Here is a 17,136-nt window from a genome sequence, read left to right on the forward strand (position 1 = left end):
TTGCATGTGTACTACTATTTTAAATGTATTCTAAGTAACTAATTCTGCACTTATACTAACATTATAACAATCACTGAATCAATACGTTAAAAGGAGGAGTGGTAGATGCTGAAAATGGTTAAGTGTTGAACAGTGCGAGTTTCCCTGTTTGTCTGAAACCCAAAGTCAGATCGTTTGGTATCCATGAATGTGTTGATCAATGAATTTGCATATTGATATATTGCTACATCTGGCTGATGTTAGGAGTTTGAGACCAGGCAGTCACCCTCCAGCCCATCCCCATGTAGACATATGTCCACTGCAACTCACTAAGCTTTATATTTTTTGGTCTTTCATTCCTCTCTCTCGCTCTCACACACAAACATTATGCACATGTGCAACACAAACACAAGGACATGTCATTCAAGAGTATTGGAACAGAGCCACTGTTCATTGTAAGGTGGAATGTTGTTAAGGCGAGTTGGTGTTATCAGTGGACTCTTAGAAAAAAAGGTCCCAAAAGGGTTCTTTGACTGTCCCCATAGAAGAAACCCTTTTTGGTTCCAGGTAGAACCATTTTGGGTTCCATGTAGAATCCTCTGTGGAAAGGGTTTTACATGGAACCCCAAATGGTTCTACCTGGAACCAACAAGGGCTTTTCAAAGGGCTCTCCTATGGGGACAGCCGAAGAACCCCTTTAGGTTCTAGATATAACCTTTTTTGCTAAGGGTGTCTTCTGATTTAGTATACTTTTTGTATCATTAGTAATTCAATTCTGATCCCTGTCGCACCTGAAACATCTCAGTGTTTAGAATGCCAGCTGAAAACTTACCTTGAAGTTAACGTGAGTAGATTTGATGTCATAGGCCAAAAGCCTGTGTGTGTGTGTATATATATATAGATCATCACCATCCCAAACAGAGAGTGTGGAATTATTTTGGAGTGACTCAACATCTCTCCCTTCTGTTGACCCCCAGTGCACAGATGTGCCCGAAGGCAAGCACTCTTGTCAACTTCCACTTAAAGTAGACTTTACTTTGACACCTTTCACACCTGGTGCTACCAACTCTCTCAAGTAAATGCACTCCCACTTCTCTAGTCATCACACACACTTAGAAAACTCTTGGAAGAACTGATTTGATTTAACATTTAGCACAGTTAGTAAAATACTTCAAATTGTACAGGATGCGAACAGATGACTGACATTTCGACTCTCAGGAAGACGTCAGCTTGACGTCGAAAACGTCAGTAATCTGTTCACATCCTGTACAATGGATTAAAGTGAGCAAAAATAATGTGGAGTACTCCAACTCATTTTTACCTCGAATTAGTCATTTTTTAAAGTTTTTCTTGGTAAGCCATTCTCAGAGAAATAGTACAATTAAAATAAACAATTAATCTAGAATAAAGACTGTCATGGATTTTTGCCAGCACTTTACTAGCTGCATCCCATAGCAGGGGTTTTACTGGGCTTAGGACCAAATGGCACCCTATTTCCTATTTATTGCACTACTTTTGACCAGGGCCCATAGAGTGCACTATATGGGGAATAGGGTGCCATTTGGGACTCAACTAAGGTGTAGTAGAGCCACTGGGTCAGTGGCACTATCTGAAGTGGCAGGGGCCAGTAATTAGCAGAGAACTTGGCTTTGCATAACAGTAGGTGGCGGACAAAATACTTAATCAAGGCAGCTCGGTATGTCTGTTAATCACCAATAAGAGCAGTCCCGAGGAGTGTATGTGTGTGTTTGCATGCTTGTGTGTGTGCAGCATACCTGGCAGGGATTTAATGTGTTTCTCAAAACAGAGGGTGATAAAAGGGGGAAAAGATGGGGATGGAAGGATGATTATTATTTGACAATGCTGGTCATTTATGAACATTTGAACATCTAGGCCATGTGCTGTTATCTCCACCCGGCACAGCCAGAAGAGGACTGGCCACCCCTCATAGCCTGGTTCCTCTCTAGGTTTCGGCCTTTCTAGGGAGTTTTTCCTAGCCACCGTGCTTCTACACCTGCATTGCTTGCTGTTTGGGGTTTTAGGCTGGGTTTCTGTACAGCACTTTGAGATATCAGCTGATGTAAGAAGGGCTATATAAATACATTTGATTTGATTTGATGAGGGATGGTGTTGAAACAATTAACTCTCTGGTCTGTCTGATGCAAGCCTCTCTCCTTTCATCATTTAGATTGGCATGAGCGAGAGAGAGGAAGAGAAAGAGAGAGATGAAGGTTGAGCAGACAGAACACAGCACAAGTTCTATGCTCAAATCAAATTATATTTGTTGCATACACAAATTTAGCAGATGTTATTGCGGGTGTAGCGAAATGCTTGTGTTCCTAGCTCCAACAGTGCAGTAGTATCTAACAGTTCACAACAATGCACAAATCTAAAAGTAAAAGAATGGAATTAAGAAATATATAAATATTAGGACGAGCAATGTCGGAGTGGCATTGACTAGGATACAGTATATACATATGAAATGAGTAAAACAGTATGTAAGCATTGTTAAAGTGACCAGTGTTCCATTATTAAAGTGACCAGTGATTCCATGCCTATGTACTGTACCTTAGGGCAGCAGCCTCTAAGGTACAGCGTTGAGTAACCGGGTGCTAGCCGACTAGTGACAGTGACTAAGTTCAGGGCAGGGTTCTGGGTGGAGGCTGTCCCATCGATGTGGATGGGGGAGTGCTCGCTCTGTTGTCTCCTGAAGTCCACAATCAGCTCCTTCGTTTTGTTGACGTTCTTGGAGAGGTTATTTTCCTGGCACCACTCCACCAGGACCCTCACCTCCTCCTTGTAAACTGTTTCGTCATTGTTGATAATCAGGCCTACTACTGTTGGGTCATCTGCAAACTTGATGATTAAGTTGGAGGCGTGCGTGGCCACGCAATCACGGGAGAAATGGAGTACAGGATGGGGGTGAGCATGCACCCGTGGGGGCCCCTGTGTTGAGGATCAGCTTAGTGGAGGTGTTGTTGCCTACCTTCACCACCTAGGGGCGGCCCGTGAGGAAGTCCAGAACACAGTTGCACAGGGTGGGGTTCAGACCCAGGGCCCCAAGCTTAATGATGAGCTTGGAGGGTACTATGGTGTTAAATGCTGAGCTGTGGTCAATGAACAGAATTCTTACATAGGTATTCCTCATGTCCAGATGGGAAAGGGCAGTGTGTAGTGTGGTGGTGATTGCATCATCTGTGGATATATTGGGGCGGTATGCAAAATGAAATGGGTCTAGGGTGAGTTCTACGGGGCGATAGTCATTTAGTTAAATTACCTTTGCTTTCTTGGGTACAGAAACAATGGTGGCGCAGGGCTCTCCAACCCTGTTACTGGAAAGCTACCTTCTTGTCAGTTTTCACTCAAATCCCATTTGTAACAAACCTGATTTAGCTTATCAACCAGCTAATTATTAGAATCAGGTGCATATATTCGGGTTCGAGCAAAAACCTACCAGACGTTATCTCTCCAGGACCAGGGTTGAAGAGCCCTGCTCTAGTGTACTGTACATCCACTCAGTTAACTGTTCCAAGTTGTAAAATGTTCAACCTAGAGATTTGTCTTAACAACTTTGCTGAATAACTTTATGATCCTAAGGGTTTCAAACTATTGCCTCAATATTTTGGAGTGACTCAGTATTTCTGTAATAGGGATTTGAAGATGTTTTTCATCAGTGAGAAACAGTCTGAAACTGTGTTACTGAAGTAAGTCATAAAAGGCTAGTGAAAGTTAGTGTCCTCACAGGTTTTAGAGCCTAGTATAGTAGCAGTGTGTGTGTGTGTGTGTCCTTCAGCCTGCTTCACAGTATACGGCTGTCACAGTTGTGTACGGCTCTAAAAAGTTAGTGGTACAGGGTTTTAGAAAACTACATAAAAAGGCCCACTAACACCGGCCTGAATTGCCAAGTTTTAAGTCGTTTTGGAGATCATTCCACATGAGGTGAAAAAAAACTAAAAGCAGATTTCCCTAACTCGGTGGAGATTGAAGGGATCTCCAGGGCACAGGAGGTTGGTGGCACCTTAATTGGGGAGGACGAGCTCATGGTAATGGCTGAAACGGAATTAGTGGAATGGAATCAAAAACATGGTTTCCATGTGTTTGATGCCATTCCATTTCCTCCATTCCAGCCATTATTATGAGCCGCCCTCCCCTCACCAGCCTCCACTGCTGAGTCCGGGTCTGGTAATGTATACGTCTGAAGGTTAACAATTTTATGCAAGAGGGCTTTATAGGCAAAAAGAGAGCAATGCATCGAGACTTCGTTAGAGGGCAAGGTTACGTTTTGATACAAATTGCAATGTGTGCCGATCACTCGAAATAAAGCACAATGCGCTATGATAAACTGTGTCCAATGGCTTCAATACAGTGGCAGCTGCATTCATATAGCTGATTTCGCCATAGTCAATTACCGGAATGAATGTTGACTGAATTATTTGTTTTCTGCTATTTAACAAAACACAGGGTCTGTTCCTATGGAATAAGCCTAATGTAATTCTTAATTTCTTAACTAATTCATCAACATACTTTTTGAAAGATAGATTTTCGTCAACTCAGATTCCCAATTATTTATAAGCGGGGACACGTTCAATGAGGACACCTTCCGAAGAGACATTTTTACGTGATTTGGAAAATAACATATACTTGGTTTTACCTGCATTAAGTACTAATTTCAATTCAATAAATGCTTTGCGCAGGGCAATAAAGGCAGATTGAAGCTCTGACAGAGCCTGGTCAGCTGTAGGAGCAATAGAATACACCACCGTGTCATCTTCATACACGTGAAAGTAATAACAAAAAAATATATAAACTGTTAATGTAAATAGTGGAAACAACTGGACCAAGATTCGATCCCTGTGGGAAACCCCTAAATAATGTTTAAACCAGCTACACGCAGCCTGGTCCAGGCCAATTGATTAAAGCAGGGTGCTCCAACCCTGCTACTGGAGAGCTAACGTTCTGTAGGTTTTCCCTAACCCTAATCTAGCACACTTAATTCAAATAATTTGCTGGTTAATAAGCTGAATCAGGTTAGTTAGTTGAAACAAAAACCAGGAAGTTACCTCTCCAATAACAGGGTTGGAGAGCCCTGGATTAAAGCCTCTGAATAAGCAATGAGTGATCCACAGTGTCGAAGGCTTTAGAGAGGTCAATAAAAATGGCCACACAGTGTTATTCTTATCTAAACAATTAAGAACATCATTTAAAACCAGAGGAGTAGCAGAGATGGTGCTATGACCTTGTCTGAAACCTTACTGGTGTACAATTAGAACACATTTCTTAGTTAAAAAGGATCTAAATTAAGTATTTACCAAGAATTCTGCAACTTTTGCTAGGCAAGAGAGTTTGGAAAAAGGGCAATAATTATTTAGGTCACACGAGCCACCACCTTTGTGAAGGGGAAGTATATGGGCCATCTTCCAGACCCTGGGGATGTTACCAGAAATAATTATAAAGTAAAAAAAAACATATACAAAAGTTATAGCCACACCCATTGCTGACAGGTGTATAAAATTGGAGCACACAGGCATACAACCTCCATAGACAAACATTGGCAGTAGAATGGCCTTACTGAAGAGCTCAGTGATTTTCAACGTGGCACCGTCATAAGACGTCACCTTTCCAACAAGTCAGTTCGTAAAATGTCTACCCTGCTAGAGCTACCCCAGTCAACTGTAAGTGCTGTTATTGTGACGTGGAAACGTCTAGGAGCCACAACGGCTCAGCCATGAAGTGGTAGGCCACACAAGCTCACAGAAAGGAACCGCCGACTGCTGAAGCACATAGCGCGTAAAAGTAATCTGTCCTCGGTTACAACACACACTACCGAGTTCCAAACTGCCTCTGGAAGCAACGTCAGCACAAGAACTGTTCGTCGGGAGCTTCATGAAATGGTTTCCATGGCCAATCAGCCGCACACAAGTCTAAGATCACCATGTGCGATGCCAAGCGTCAGCTGGAGTGGTGTAAAGCTCACCGCCATTGGACTCTGGAGCAGTGCGAATGGAGTGATGGCAGTCCGACGGACGAATCTGGGTTTGGCAGATATCAGGAGAATGCTACCTGCTTGAATGCATAGTTCCAACTGTAAAGTTAGGTAGAGGAATAATGGTCTGGGGCAGTTTGGGGAAGACCCTTTTCTGTTTCAGCATGACAATGCCCCTGTGCACAAAGCGAGATCCATACAGATATGGCTTATTGAGATCTGTGTAAGAACTTGACTGGCCTGCACAGAGCCCTGACCTCAACCCCATCGAACACCTTTGGGATGAATTGGAATGCCGACTGCGAGCCAGACCTAATCGCCCAACATCAGTGCCCAACCTAACTAATGCTCTTGTGGCTGAATGGAAGCAAGTCCCCGCAGCAACGTTCCAACATCTAGTGAAAAGCCTTCCCAGTAGAGTGAAGGCTGGTTATAACAGCAAAGTCAGGACCAACTCCATATTAATGCAGAGAGGAGCAGAAATCTGCAGCAAGAAAGGATCAAGCAAAGGTGTCTAGAAAGGTGTCTAGCACATCAGAAGAAGACATTTGTTGAAATGAAAACAAAGATTAACTAGAAGTTGACAGAACTTTCATCAAGCCAACTAGAGGCTGGTACAACTTGCTTAGGCAGGGAAAGAGAGGAATTTCCACGCTTCGGTGCATTAACTGTTTTTCCAAAATTTAGATGGATCACCTGCAGAGTCATAGATAGAAAAAAGTATCTAGATTTAACTTTATTGATTGAGGTAGTGCATCTACAGAGTCAGTTTTTCTAGCATTGGACCAGGCGTGATTTCTCATCAGAAGATCTGAAAGTTCTATAGAGAACAAGGATTTGTTTTATTTTTTTACTCTAAGGCGTTGGAAGTGTTTGTTTGCCAGAGGGATAAAAATAGATGAGAACAATTCTAGAGCTAATTTAGGGTCAAGCATTCAGCTGTCAGAGTAAAACATATGAAGAAAAATGTGTGGGGAAAATGTTTAAAATGACTTTTCATAATTATATGAGGATCAGTGTTAATGTGTTTGGTACCTCTAATACATGCAATAGGACAGTGATCACTGAGATCATTAGCAAAGATTCCACTGTACTTGTGGGCGATATTTGTCAGAATCAGGTCAATCAGCGATACGTTTGCTGGATTTTTTTACATTAATCTGTGTGGGTTTTGCAATCAGTTGAGTCAGGTTAACATCATGACATATATTGTTAAAATGGTCCGAGCCTGGGGTAAACTAAGTTCAAATCCATAGAGCCAACTAATTCAGATGACAGAAAAAAGGGGGGGAGGGGTAGCTAGGTACACTGGATATAGCCAATCATGAGAATATGCTGATCATATTTTGGTTATAATAGTTAAATGTATCATTGCTCCGCTTTTTTTATTACTTTTTACCCCTAATTGGAAGTTACAGTCTTATCCCATCACTGCAACTCCCGCACGGACTCGGGAGAGGCAAAGGTCGAGAGTCATGCGTCCTCTGAAATACGACCCTGCCTAGCCACACTGCTTCTTGACTCACTGCTCGCTAAACCCGGAAGCCAGCCGCACCAATGTGTCGGAGGAAACACTGTACAACTGGCGACATAAGTCAGCGTTCATCTGCCTGGCCCGCCACAAGGAGTTGCTAGAGTGCAATGGGACAAGGACATCCCGACCTTAACCAATTGTGCGGCGCCTTATGGGTCTCCCGGTTGCAACACAGCCCAGGATCGAACCCGGGTCTGTAGGGATGCCTATAGCACTGCGATGCAGTGCCTTAGGCCGCTGCGCCACTCGGGAGGCCTCAGGTTGAATTTTTACTGATGATAATACCCACGTCTAATTTCGAATCACTCTTGAGCGATCTGGCTAAGGATAGCACTCAGTATAGCCTAAAGAGCTGGATTTGCTAATACGTTACAAAAAATGATATATATAAAAATACACTGTAGTCGTTCAGTCATGTACAGACAGCGTTTGTTTTGAAATTATATTTTTCAAATAAATGATTGATTCAGGCTGTCATTCGCTGGCATGCTTCGGAATGTTGATCACGTGATTACCTATTTTGTTAAACTGCTAAAATATTAAATATTGTATTTATAATTACCATTGGATTGTACTGTATATGGTAAATAGCAGTCCAAAATGCTGCTTTCTCTATAAAGCTCCAAACTTTACCACTGACCTAAATCCTGCTTCTCATTGGTTAGACCTGACAGTGATATCATATTGTGGTGTCTTTTTTATGTTGAACACACACACACACACACACACACACACACACACACACACACACACACACACACACACACACACACACACACACACACACACACACACACACACACACACACACACACACACACACACACACACGACATGGCTGTCATAGTGGCCCTCACCCTCCCTCCATCTCTCTCCCTCTTCCCCACCTGTCAGTCTCTCTAGCCTCCTCTTCTCGCATAAACCCTAACGTTCATTGTTTGTTCTCTCTCTCTCTTCCTCTCCCTCTCTCCCCGTTTTATTTGCTTCCCGTTTGTGTACCTAGGTAGCCCCTTGAATAACTTCTTTGACGTAATTGAAAAACTTTTTTCAGAGGAGAAGAACGGCCAGTTGCCTCACCACCAACCCCCCGCTACCCCAACCACCCGACATTGCTCCTCTTCCATGCGAGAAGATACAAAATGTCCGCCCCCCACGGGCCGAGACAGAGTCAGGATGGCGTCCATTGGGACACTGGAGGAATCCTAGACCAGGAAACTGTAGTAGCAATAGAGCCAAAATGTTAGTTAGAGCTAATATGAAGCATTAAAGATCCGAACCCGAGTATCACTTTACCCATTCTTATCAGGGGTTTTGGAAAAGTGGTCAGAGACTTGACAATGACAAAGATAGCAGTACTGTAACTGAACATACCCTCTTTGGACTCAATATACTTTTTGTATGAAGGAATGACTGTGTACATATAGAGAATTTGAATCAAACAGATATTTTACCAAACCCACACACAATCTCCCCTCTCCTTAACATAACCCCCCCAAACACTCACACTCACACACACACACCTCACATCACCCCATCTAAGCGTCCGTGCCATTTTGTGTGCTCCCCCTCCCCCACTCTTTTGATCACATATTGGCACTGTTTGAATACTTCATAAATACATCCTTGAAGTAATCACAGATCTGACTTGTTTAGATTGGTGAAAGTAGTAGGGTGATAACCTTGCTTACATCTATCCAATCACTGTGCTCACCTCAAGGAAACGAGGAAGGAAGGATCCATTTCTGTATTAGTACAGGGCCATTGTGTTCTCTCTCCTCACCTGTGTGATGACTTGACTTGTTTCTACTACCAGGAATTATCCAGAAAACCTATTAGATCCTCCTCCTGCCTCCCTGCTCCACTTCGCCTATCCTCTTCCTCCTTGGCCATCACTTCAACCCCCCTGTCTGCCCACCAAGAGATGGACATTTGTTGACTGAGCTGGGGACCGCTTTTCAAGGGGCTTCCTTCACTACCCTGAGCAGCAGTCCCTGAGGGAGAAAACAGCAATCCATATCCCTCTGATACACAAGCATGTTATACACATACAAATGCACACACACACTTTTATTCCTTCACATGTATACACACACACACACACACACACACACACACACACACACACACACACACACACACACACACACACACACACACACACACACTTTCCACCCACCTACTAACCTCTCCTATCCCCTCATATAAATGGAGATTATTAAGCATTTAACACCCAAACACACAATCTCATTACACAAATAAATACACGCTCCCCTTCTCACACACTATTGCACAGTATGCATAGACAAACTCTGGGATGTAATAACAAGAACAAAAAAATGGACAGAACAATGAAGTGACCAAGAGGAGAAGCGACGGAGGATGAGTTTGTTGATATACTGTAGTATCGACAGCCGACGCGGACGCTTGCTGGATTGTATCGTTTCTCTTTTTAATGTACTTCCTCTTTCTTTGTGAAGAAACTGGATTTAAAAATACTAAATGGACGTCTATTAGACTCAATACCATTGCTGCAAATTGACTGGAATTGCTATTTCAGAAAGCAAGGGGTGTATGCAGTATGGGTTGGGGGGGGGGGGGGCACGACTTGATCTGGGGTTGTGGGGAGGGGTGGAGGGATTCAGGGTGGAGGTGGGTAATCTAAATGAATGATCTATTCTGTTGTACAGACTGAATTCATTTCTTATGTAAAAAGGAAATGTCTAGTTGTGACACAGTGTTTAGATATACCAGTAGGACCAGGTTTTACAAACTTGCGTTGCCACACTTCCCTTTTTTCCCCCTTTATTTCTCCCTGTATTTTTGTTTATATGGTCATTTAGGATTATGAATTTGTTTGATTTGATCTGAGTAAGGTGTCATGGTACAAACATTACTGTATTCCCCAAGTTTCTCCCCCTTTTCCCCAGAGCACTTTGTGTCATTTGTCATGTACAGTATACCTATTTTAGTCTTAACTACCAGCAGTAGGAGTTTGAGGAGAAAAAAAAAGTTAAATGCAATTGTGGATATTTTTGTATTTTTCCTTATTTATTCATATTTGTTCATTTTCTCTGTTCCGTTTCCTAATTTGTTATTGTAACCTCACTATTTATATGAAAGAAAAGCTGTTAGATCAGTTCAATGTTTATTTATTTATTTACCTGCTTGTATGTTTGTAAACGAGGCAACAAGCTTTTGTTCAGTCGAATATTTAATTTTTTTCTTTCCTTTGTCTGACTTTTAACAGAATTATGTGAACATTGATGAACAACAAGTTGCAATGTATTTCTTTCCTAGCGTTCAAGATGGAGGGGGAAATACTTTTGTTGTATATGCTTAAAGGTCCAATGCAGCTGTATTTTTTTTCTCAACATCAAAACATTTCTGGGTAACAACCTTAATGTGATTGTTTTCAATTAAAATGATCAAAAATAAACAAAAATAGCTTCTTAGCAAAGATACATTTCTCAAGCAACAATTTTACTAGGACTGTCTGGGAGTGGTCTGAGTGGGGAGGGAAAACTGAAAACGAGCTGTTATTGGTAGAGAAGTTTGGGACACTTTCTTATGGGTCTATTAACTTATTTACTGGTGATGTCACCAGGCAGGCCAATATTCCATACCACTCCCAACAGGCTGAAATTTCAGGCAGTCTTTTCAAACAGCTCTTACACTAAAAGGGCATTATCATCATTTTCACAATATTATTCTAACCTCATAGTGTGGAAATATAACATACAGTAAATCTAGATTTTGACTGCACTGGGCCTTTAAGAAAAAATATTTTACCAGTCATTTAAGAATGTAGAATTTAGCCTCTTTTGGGGAGAAATATTGCTTCTATTGATATTTGTCAGTTTCATCTAATCATCATGTGTGTAGACCAGTTAGAGGTGTCAAACGACTTCCTCATCCACTCTTCTTCTCTTGTACAGTACATAGACAAACATGGGGGTTGAAATGCTTCTTCTTCTACACTGGAGATATTCCTGCTCTTATGCTTTTATCTTGTATTGCTGTGTGCATGTAAACATGAGCTCTTCCTTGCATGGCTTTAGTGGTAATGCTCCATAAAACTATCTCACTTTCTTTCCCTCTGCCCTTAGCCTAACAATTCTCTCTCTTTCTCTCCTTATGTTCAGCCTCCTCCACCTCTTCTTCTCCCCTCTCGTTTCTTTTTCTCTATCTTTCCTTGCCCCCTCCTCTCTCTCTTCTTCTCCCCCTTCTCTTCTGTCTTGTGCACAGCATTGAGTGATGCTTCCTCTTGCTCTGTCCGTCACTCTGTAAGGCTATAAGGGAGGAAGCGCTGAGGGCACCGGGTGCTAGGGCAATCACACAGTCCTGGGTGGTGTCCCAAATGGCACCCTATTCGCTACATAGTGCACTACTTTTGACCAGAGTCCTATGGGTCTTGGTCAAAAGTAGTGCCCTACATAGGGAATAGGGTGCCATCTGGGATACAATCTTAAAGCGTTAACTGGTGAAAAGGGGCACCCGCATTGCTCTAGCGCAGTTCTACCTGTGACACCGCCAAAACAACCTCTATGCTAAAGACACTAAGCAATACCCTACTGTTAGTTACTTCTTCACCCTCCCTATTTTCTACAGTGGAAAAACTAGCGACATTAAGGTCATCCGATGATACCAGTTATCGTTAGAGCATTTTGGGTATTGTAGTTCTCATGCTACACCGGGGCCGCAAGCATTCCTTTTATTACCAGAACGGGAAACAAACAAATAAACAATGTCATCCTTCTTGTAACATAACTGTGAGCAACTTCAGTATGGAAAACTCCAATAAACTCAGTTAAGGGTTTGGTGTTGCTGTGTGTGTGTGTGTGTGTGTGTGTGTGTGTGTGTGTGTGTGTGTGTGTGTGTGTGTGTGTGTGTGTGTGTGTGTGTGTGTGTGAATGCAGTACCTTTCCACACCAGCAGAGAGAACCAGATCGCTTCAATAACATGTACTGGACCTTTTCTCAGGTAAGCTATCTCCTATGGGGTTGTTGGGTGTCGAACATGTCATCCTAAAGCTTACATACATCATAAAACACACACTTCAATTTACTAAAACTCTTATTCTCACCGTCTCTGTGAACCTTCCATATAGTTTTCTGCATTGCTTAATCCTGTTGGAATTCCAAGCTACATAACAGGGGACAGTCGGGGATAATCCCAATTGCATACTCCTTGCATCCTCTCTTCTCTCGTCTGCTTCTCAAAACCATTGGATGAGAAAGCCAGGAGGAAGCCAGCGAGGAGAGAGGAGGACACAAGGAGTATGCAATTGAGGTCTTCCCATTTTAACAAGGGGTGAGTATCAAAAGGGGCATAAGTGCCACTGGGTCAAATTTAGTACTTTTTAGTTGAGCATTATATAATTTTCTGTTATTATATGAGTATTATATTTAAATAGTAATCTAAAATAGGGGCTCAATTGAATCCATAACACTGAAGTTCAGTGCTATAGCGCAATTGAAATTTAAAGGCAATGCTCCCACGTTTGCGGAGACTGCGTTCACCATAAAACGCTGTATATGTCAGCTCAATCGGAAATTGGCTTTAAATTTCAAGCGCTCTATAGCGATAAGGAATGAATCGAGATCTATCCAGTGGCAAAAGAACCTACTCAAATCTACCCTGGTCCCAGATCTGTTTGTGCTCTTGCTAATTCCATTGCTGTCAACGGCATAACAATTTCATAAGGAGTTGGCAACAGAGAAGAAACAGACAGGCTAACTGAAATACTTACCTGCATTGAAATATAAGGTAAAACATAGTCCTATTAAAACCAATTGCTTGCCAGGCTTGATGCTTTATTACAGCATTTATTACAGTATTGAGCAGTAAAGCAGAGTTTACGTAGGAGGTTGCAGTTCCAAATCCCATATTGGCTACTGTTATATCCGATTCATACTACTGTGCCTAACCAAGCCAAGCTGCACTGCACTGGCCTGGTTCCTCATCCACCATAGTTTCTGGAACCGTGCTGAAAATGAGAATTATAAAATATCCTGGGCCAGCAAGCACAGTGTGGTTCAGGTCAGCACAATAGTGTGAAATGTTATTATTGTACCTTGCCAGGGTTTTGTTCATTAGGGCACGTGACGGAAAACATTTAGCAATGTAAAACAAAACATTTGCATTTCTTAGGTACTCCCTACCTGTTTCAGTCTGGTTTCTTCCATTTGTTACCTAATGAACATGACCCAGTTTACTTACAGTTGAAGTCGGAAGTTTACATACACCTTAGCCAAATACATTTAAACTCAGTTTTTCAAAATTCCTGACATTCAATCCTAGTAAAAATTCCCTGTTTTAGGTCAGTTAGGATCACCACTTTATTTTAAGAATGTGAAAAATCAGAATAATAGTATCGAGAATTATTTATTTCAGCATTTATTTCTTTCATCACATTCCCAGTGGGTCAGAAGTTTACATACACTCAATTAGTATTTGGTGGCATTGCCTTTATATTGTTTAACTTGGGTTAAATGTTTTGGGTAGCCCTCCACAAGCTTCCTACAATAGGTTGGGTGAATTTTGGCCAATTCAGATGTCTTGAGATGTTGCTTCAATATATCCACATAATTTTCCTTCCTCGTGATGCCATCTATTTTGTGAAGTGCACCAGTCCCTCCTGCAGCAAAGCACCCCCACAACATGATGCTGCCACCCCCGTGCTTCACGGTTGGGATGGTGTTCTTCGGCTTGCAAGCGACCTCCTTTTTCCTCCAAACATAATGATGGTCATTATGGCGAAACAATTCTATTTTTGTTTCAACAGACCAGAGGACATTTCTCCAAAAAGTACGATCTTTGTCCCCATGTGCAGTTGCAAACCGTAGCCTGCTTTTTTATGGCGGTTTTGGAGCAGTGGCTTCTTCCCTGCTGAGCGGCCTTTCAGATTATGTCGATATAGGACTCATTTTACTGTGGATATAGATACTTTTGTACCCGTTTCCTCCAGCATCTTCACAAGGTCCTTTGCTGTTGTTCTGGGATTGATTTGCACTTTTCGCACCAAAGTACGTTCATCTCTAGGAGACAGAACGCGTCTTCTTCCTGAGCGTTATGACGGCTGCGTGGTCCCATGGTGTTTATATTTGCATACTATTGTTTGCACAGATGAACGTGGTACCTTCAGACATTTGGAAATTGCTCCCAAAGATGAACCAGACTTGTGGAGGTCTTCAATTTCTTTTCTGAGGTTTTTGCTGATTTCTTTTGATTTTCCCATGATGTCAAGCAAAGAGGCACTGAGTTTGAAGGTAGGCCTTGAAATACATCCACAGGTACACCTCCAATTGACTCGAATGATGTCAAACAGCCTCTCAGAAGCTTCTAAAGCCATGACATCATTTTCTGGAATTTTCCATGCTGTTTAACGGCACAGACAACTTAGGGTATATAAACTTCTGACCCACTGGAATTGTGATACAGTGAATTTTAAGTGAAATAATCTGTCTGTAAACAATTGTTGGAAAAATTACTTGTGTCATGCACAAAGTAGATGTCCTAACCGACTTGCTAAAACTATAGTTTGTTAACAAGAAATTTGTGGAGTGGTTGAAAAACGAGTTTTAATGACTCCAACCTAAGCGTATGTAAACTTCCGACTTCAACTGTAATGGTTAGTGTGTACAAGGCCTGGAATTGTCCAGCTACACAAAGCTTTATCTTGCATTAATAATAATAATTTGCCTACAATTATTAAAACACAATAAAAAGGGAACTCCCTGTTAAATACTCTCACATCTTTTTTTCTTTAAATAGAAAATGTCCATTCCACTCTTTAGTAAGTGTTTTTCTTTCCTCTTCACTCTGTCAAAAAAGAAAGAAAAAAAATAGGACGACTATGTATAAAGAAAATGCACTTAGTAAAACCAACTTCTTTGAATCCACTGAATCCATTGTGGGGGCTCTCAAATCCACCTGTTCTCTCAGTCTTCACCACTCTGAAGGGGGCTGAAGGAAAAGAGAACTCCAGCCCCTTCATATCAGTGGTCCATTAAAATAATGTTCCAGACTTTCTATATTCCATCAGAACCTTTTTACCTTTATTTGAGGCATGGAAACATAATCTAGGTCACTCTATTTTTATAATCTGAGGCCTTTACGGGCTTTGTCCACTGGGCGGCAGCAGTGTTCTAGAAATCCTAAATGTTAAAGTTCTCACTGCCTCATTCCGCTGTCTTGTCCATCTCTGTACACAAGCTTCCAGAGCCTTGGTGACAAACAGAAGGACAGACAGATAGACCATTCTGTTCACTCTTCCACTGCGTATATATAGCTACTGTAATAGACAGCTAGAGGTGAGTACTTCAGGTCAAAAACTGAATTGTCCGTGTAGCAAAATAAATTGTCCAAGAGTCAAATTTGGGAAGAGGCCGTCACGGTACCCATCCTGTACCCATCACACCCACTCTCTATCCAGCCTTATCTCTTTCATCCTCGTCTTACCCTCCATCGAGAAATAATGATTAAGGATGACGATGCCCTTAGATGCTGAGCTAAGGTCAGTTTCAGTGGTTTTCCACTCTAATGGTTCAGGTTAGGATCACGGGATGGCAATCTGATCCTAAATCTGTATCTAAGGGCACTCGTGACGTCCTAAAACACTCTCTTCCCAGGAGGAAGAGAGTGTGCACCGATCGCACACTCTCTTCCTCCTTTTCCTCTCCTCCTCTGCATTCCATCTTTCTCCTTTCCTCGTCAGACACGGGAGGTGACGTAGAGAGAGCGTAGCCGGCGAGCCAGGGTCATCTCGAGTTCCTCCAGTGGCGAGTCTCCCCTAGGAGGCACCATTTTAGGCCCCGAGCCCATCTCCGTCACCCAGCGGGCCCCCAGAGGCCCCAGGAGCAGAGACCGGAAGGCCTCTCTCTCCAGGAGCCCTGCCATGTGCTGCAGGAAGAAGCCCTCGCAGAACGAACTCAGCACTGACGCACCGTGGGCCTGGGGTAGACAGAGAGAGAGACACACACTTATGGCTCAATTTGCTACAAAACCACGCTGTGGTATTCACGCAGTAGCTATTTTTCCCATGGTACTGTTTAACAAACTACTACCAGATAGACCCCAGTCACAGCTATTCTTTACCTTTTCAGAATAACACGGAACCCAAACCGCCTGCGAGCGTGCGCTATCGTGCATAAATGTATTTTGTCCCCCTATACCAAACGCGATCACGACACGCAGGTTAAAATATGAAAACAAACTCTGAACCAATGGCATTCATTTGGGGATAGGTCGAAAAGCATTAAACATGTATGGAAATTTTGCTTGTTAGCTTGCACTTGCTAGCTAATTTTGTCTTATTTAGCTAACTTGCTGTTGCTAGCTAATTTGTCCTGGGATATAAACATTGAGTTGTTATTTTACCTGAAATGCACAAGGTCCTCTACTCCGACAATTAATCCACACATAAAACGGTCAACCGAATCGTTTCTAGTCATCTCTCCTCCTTCCAGGCTTTTTCATCTTTGAACTTATATGGTGATTGGCATCTACACTTTCATAGTATTACCACGACAACCGGCAAAACAGTTCATTTTTCTGTGCCTGCTTCTATAAACCAATGAGGAGATGGGAGAGGCAGGACTTGCAGCGTGATCTGCGTCAGAAATAGGAATGACTTCTATTT

General features: G+C 42.3%; 2 protein-coding genes across 3 annotated transcripts in view; one reads left to right on the forward strand and one right to left on the reverse strand.

Annotated features, from left to right (window-relative positions):
* The window catches only part of brsk2a (BR serine/threonine kinase 2a), a 506,659-nt gene extending 496,604 nt beyond the window's left edge, over window positions 1-10,055 (forward strand). Inside the window, exon 19 of the mRNA XM_029758477.1 lies at window positions 8,500-10,055. Coding sequence (XP_029614337.1) covers window positions 8,500-8,702 — 203 coding nt within the window. The 3' untranslated portion in view covers window positions 8,703-10,055. The remainder of the gene's footprint in view (window positions 1-8,499) is intronic.
* Window positions 10,056-15,174: 5,119 nt separating this feature from the next.
* abtb2b (ankyrin repeat and BTB (POZ) domain containing 2b) overlaps window positions 15,175-17,136 on the reverse strand; it is a 154,496-nt gene continuing 152,534 nt past the window's right edge. For both annotated transcript variants that reach the window (XM_029758478.1, XM_029758479.1), the window contains one exon: window positions 15,175-16,448. In XM_029758478.1, coding sequence (XP_029614338.1) covers window positions 16,209-16,448 — 240 coding nt within the window. In that variant the 3' untranslated portion in view covers window positions 15,175-16,208. The remainder of the gene's footprint in view (window positions 16,449-17,136) is intronic.

This window comes from Salmo trutta, chromosome 7, assembly GCF_901001165.1.
Source record: "Salmo trutta chromosome 7, fSalTru1.1, whole genome shotgun sequence".
In the NCBI taxonomy this organism is placed as follows: Eukaryota; Metazoa; Chordata; class Actinopteri; order Salmoniformes; family Salmonidae; genus Salmo; species Salmo trutta.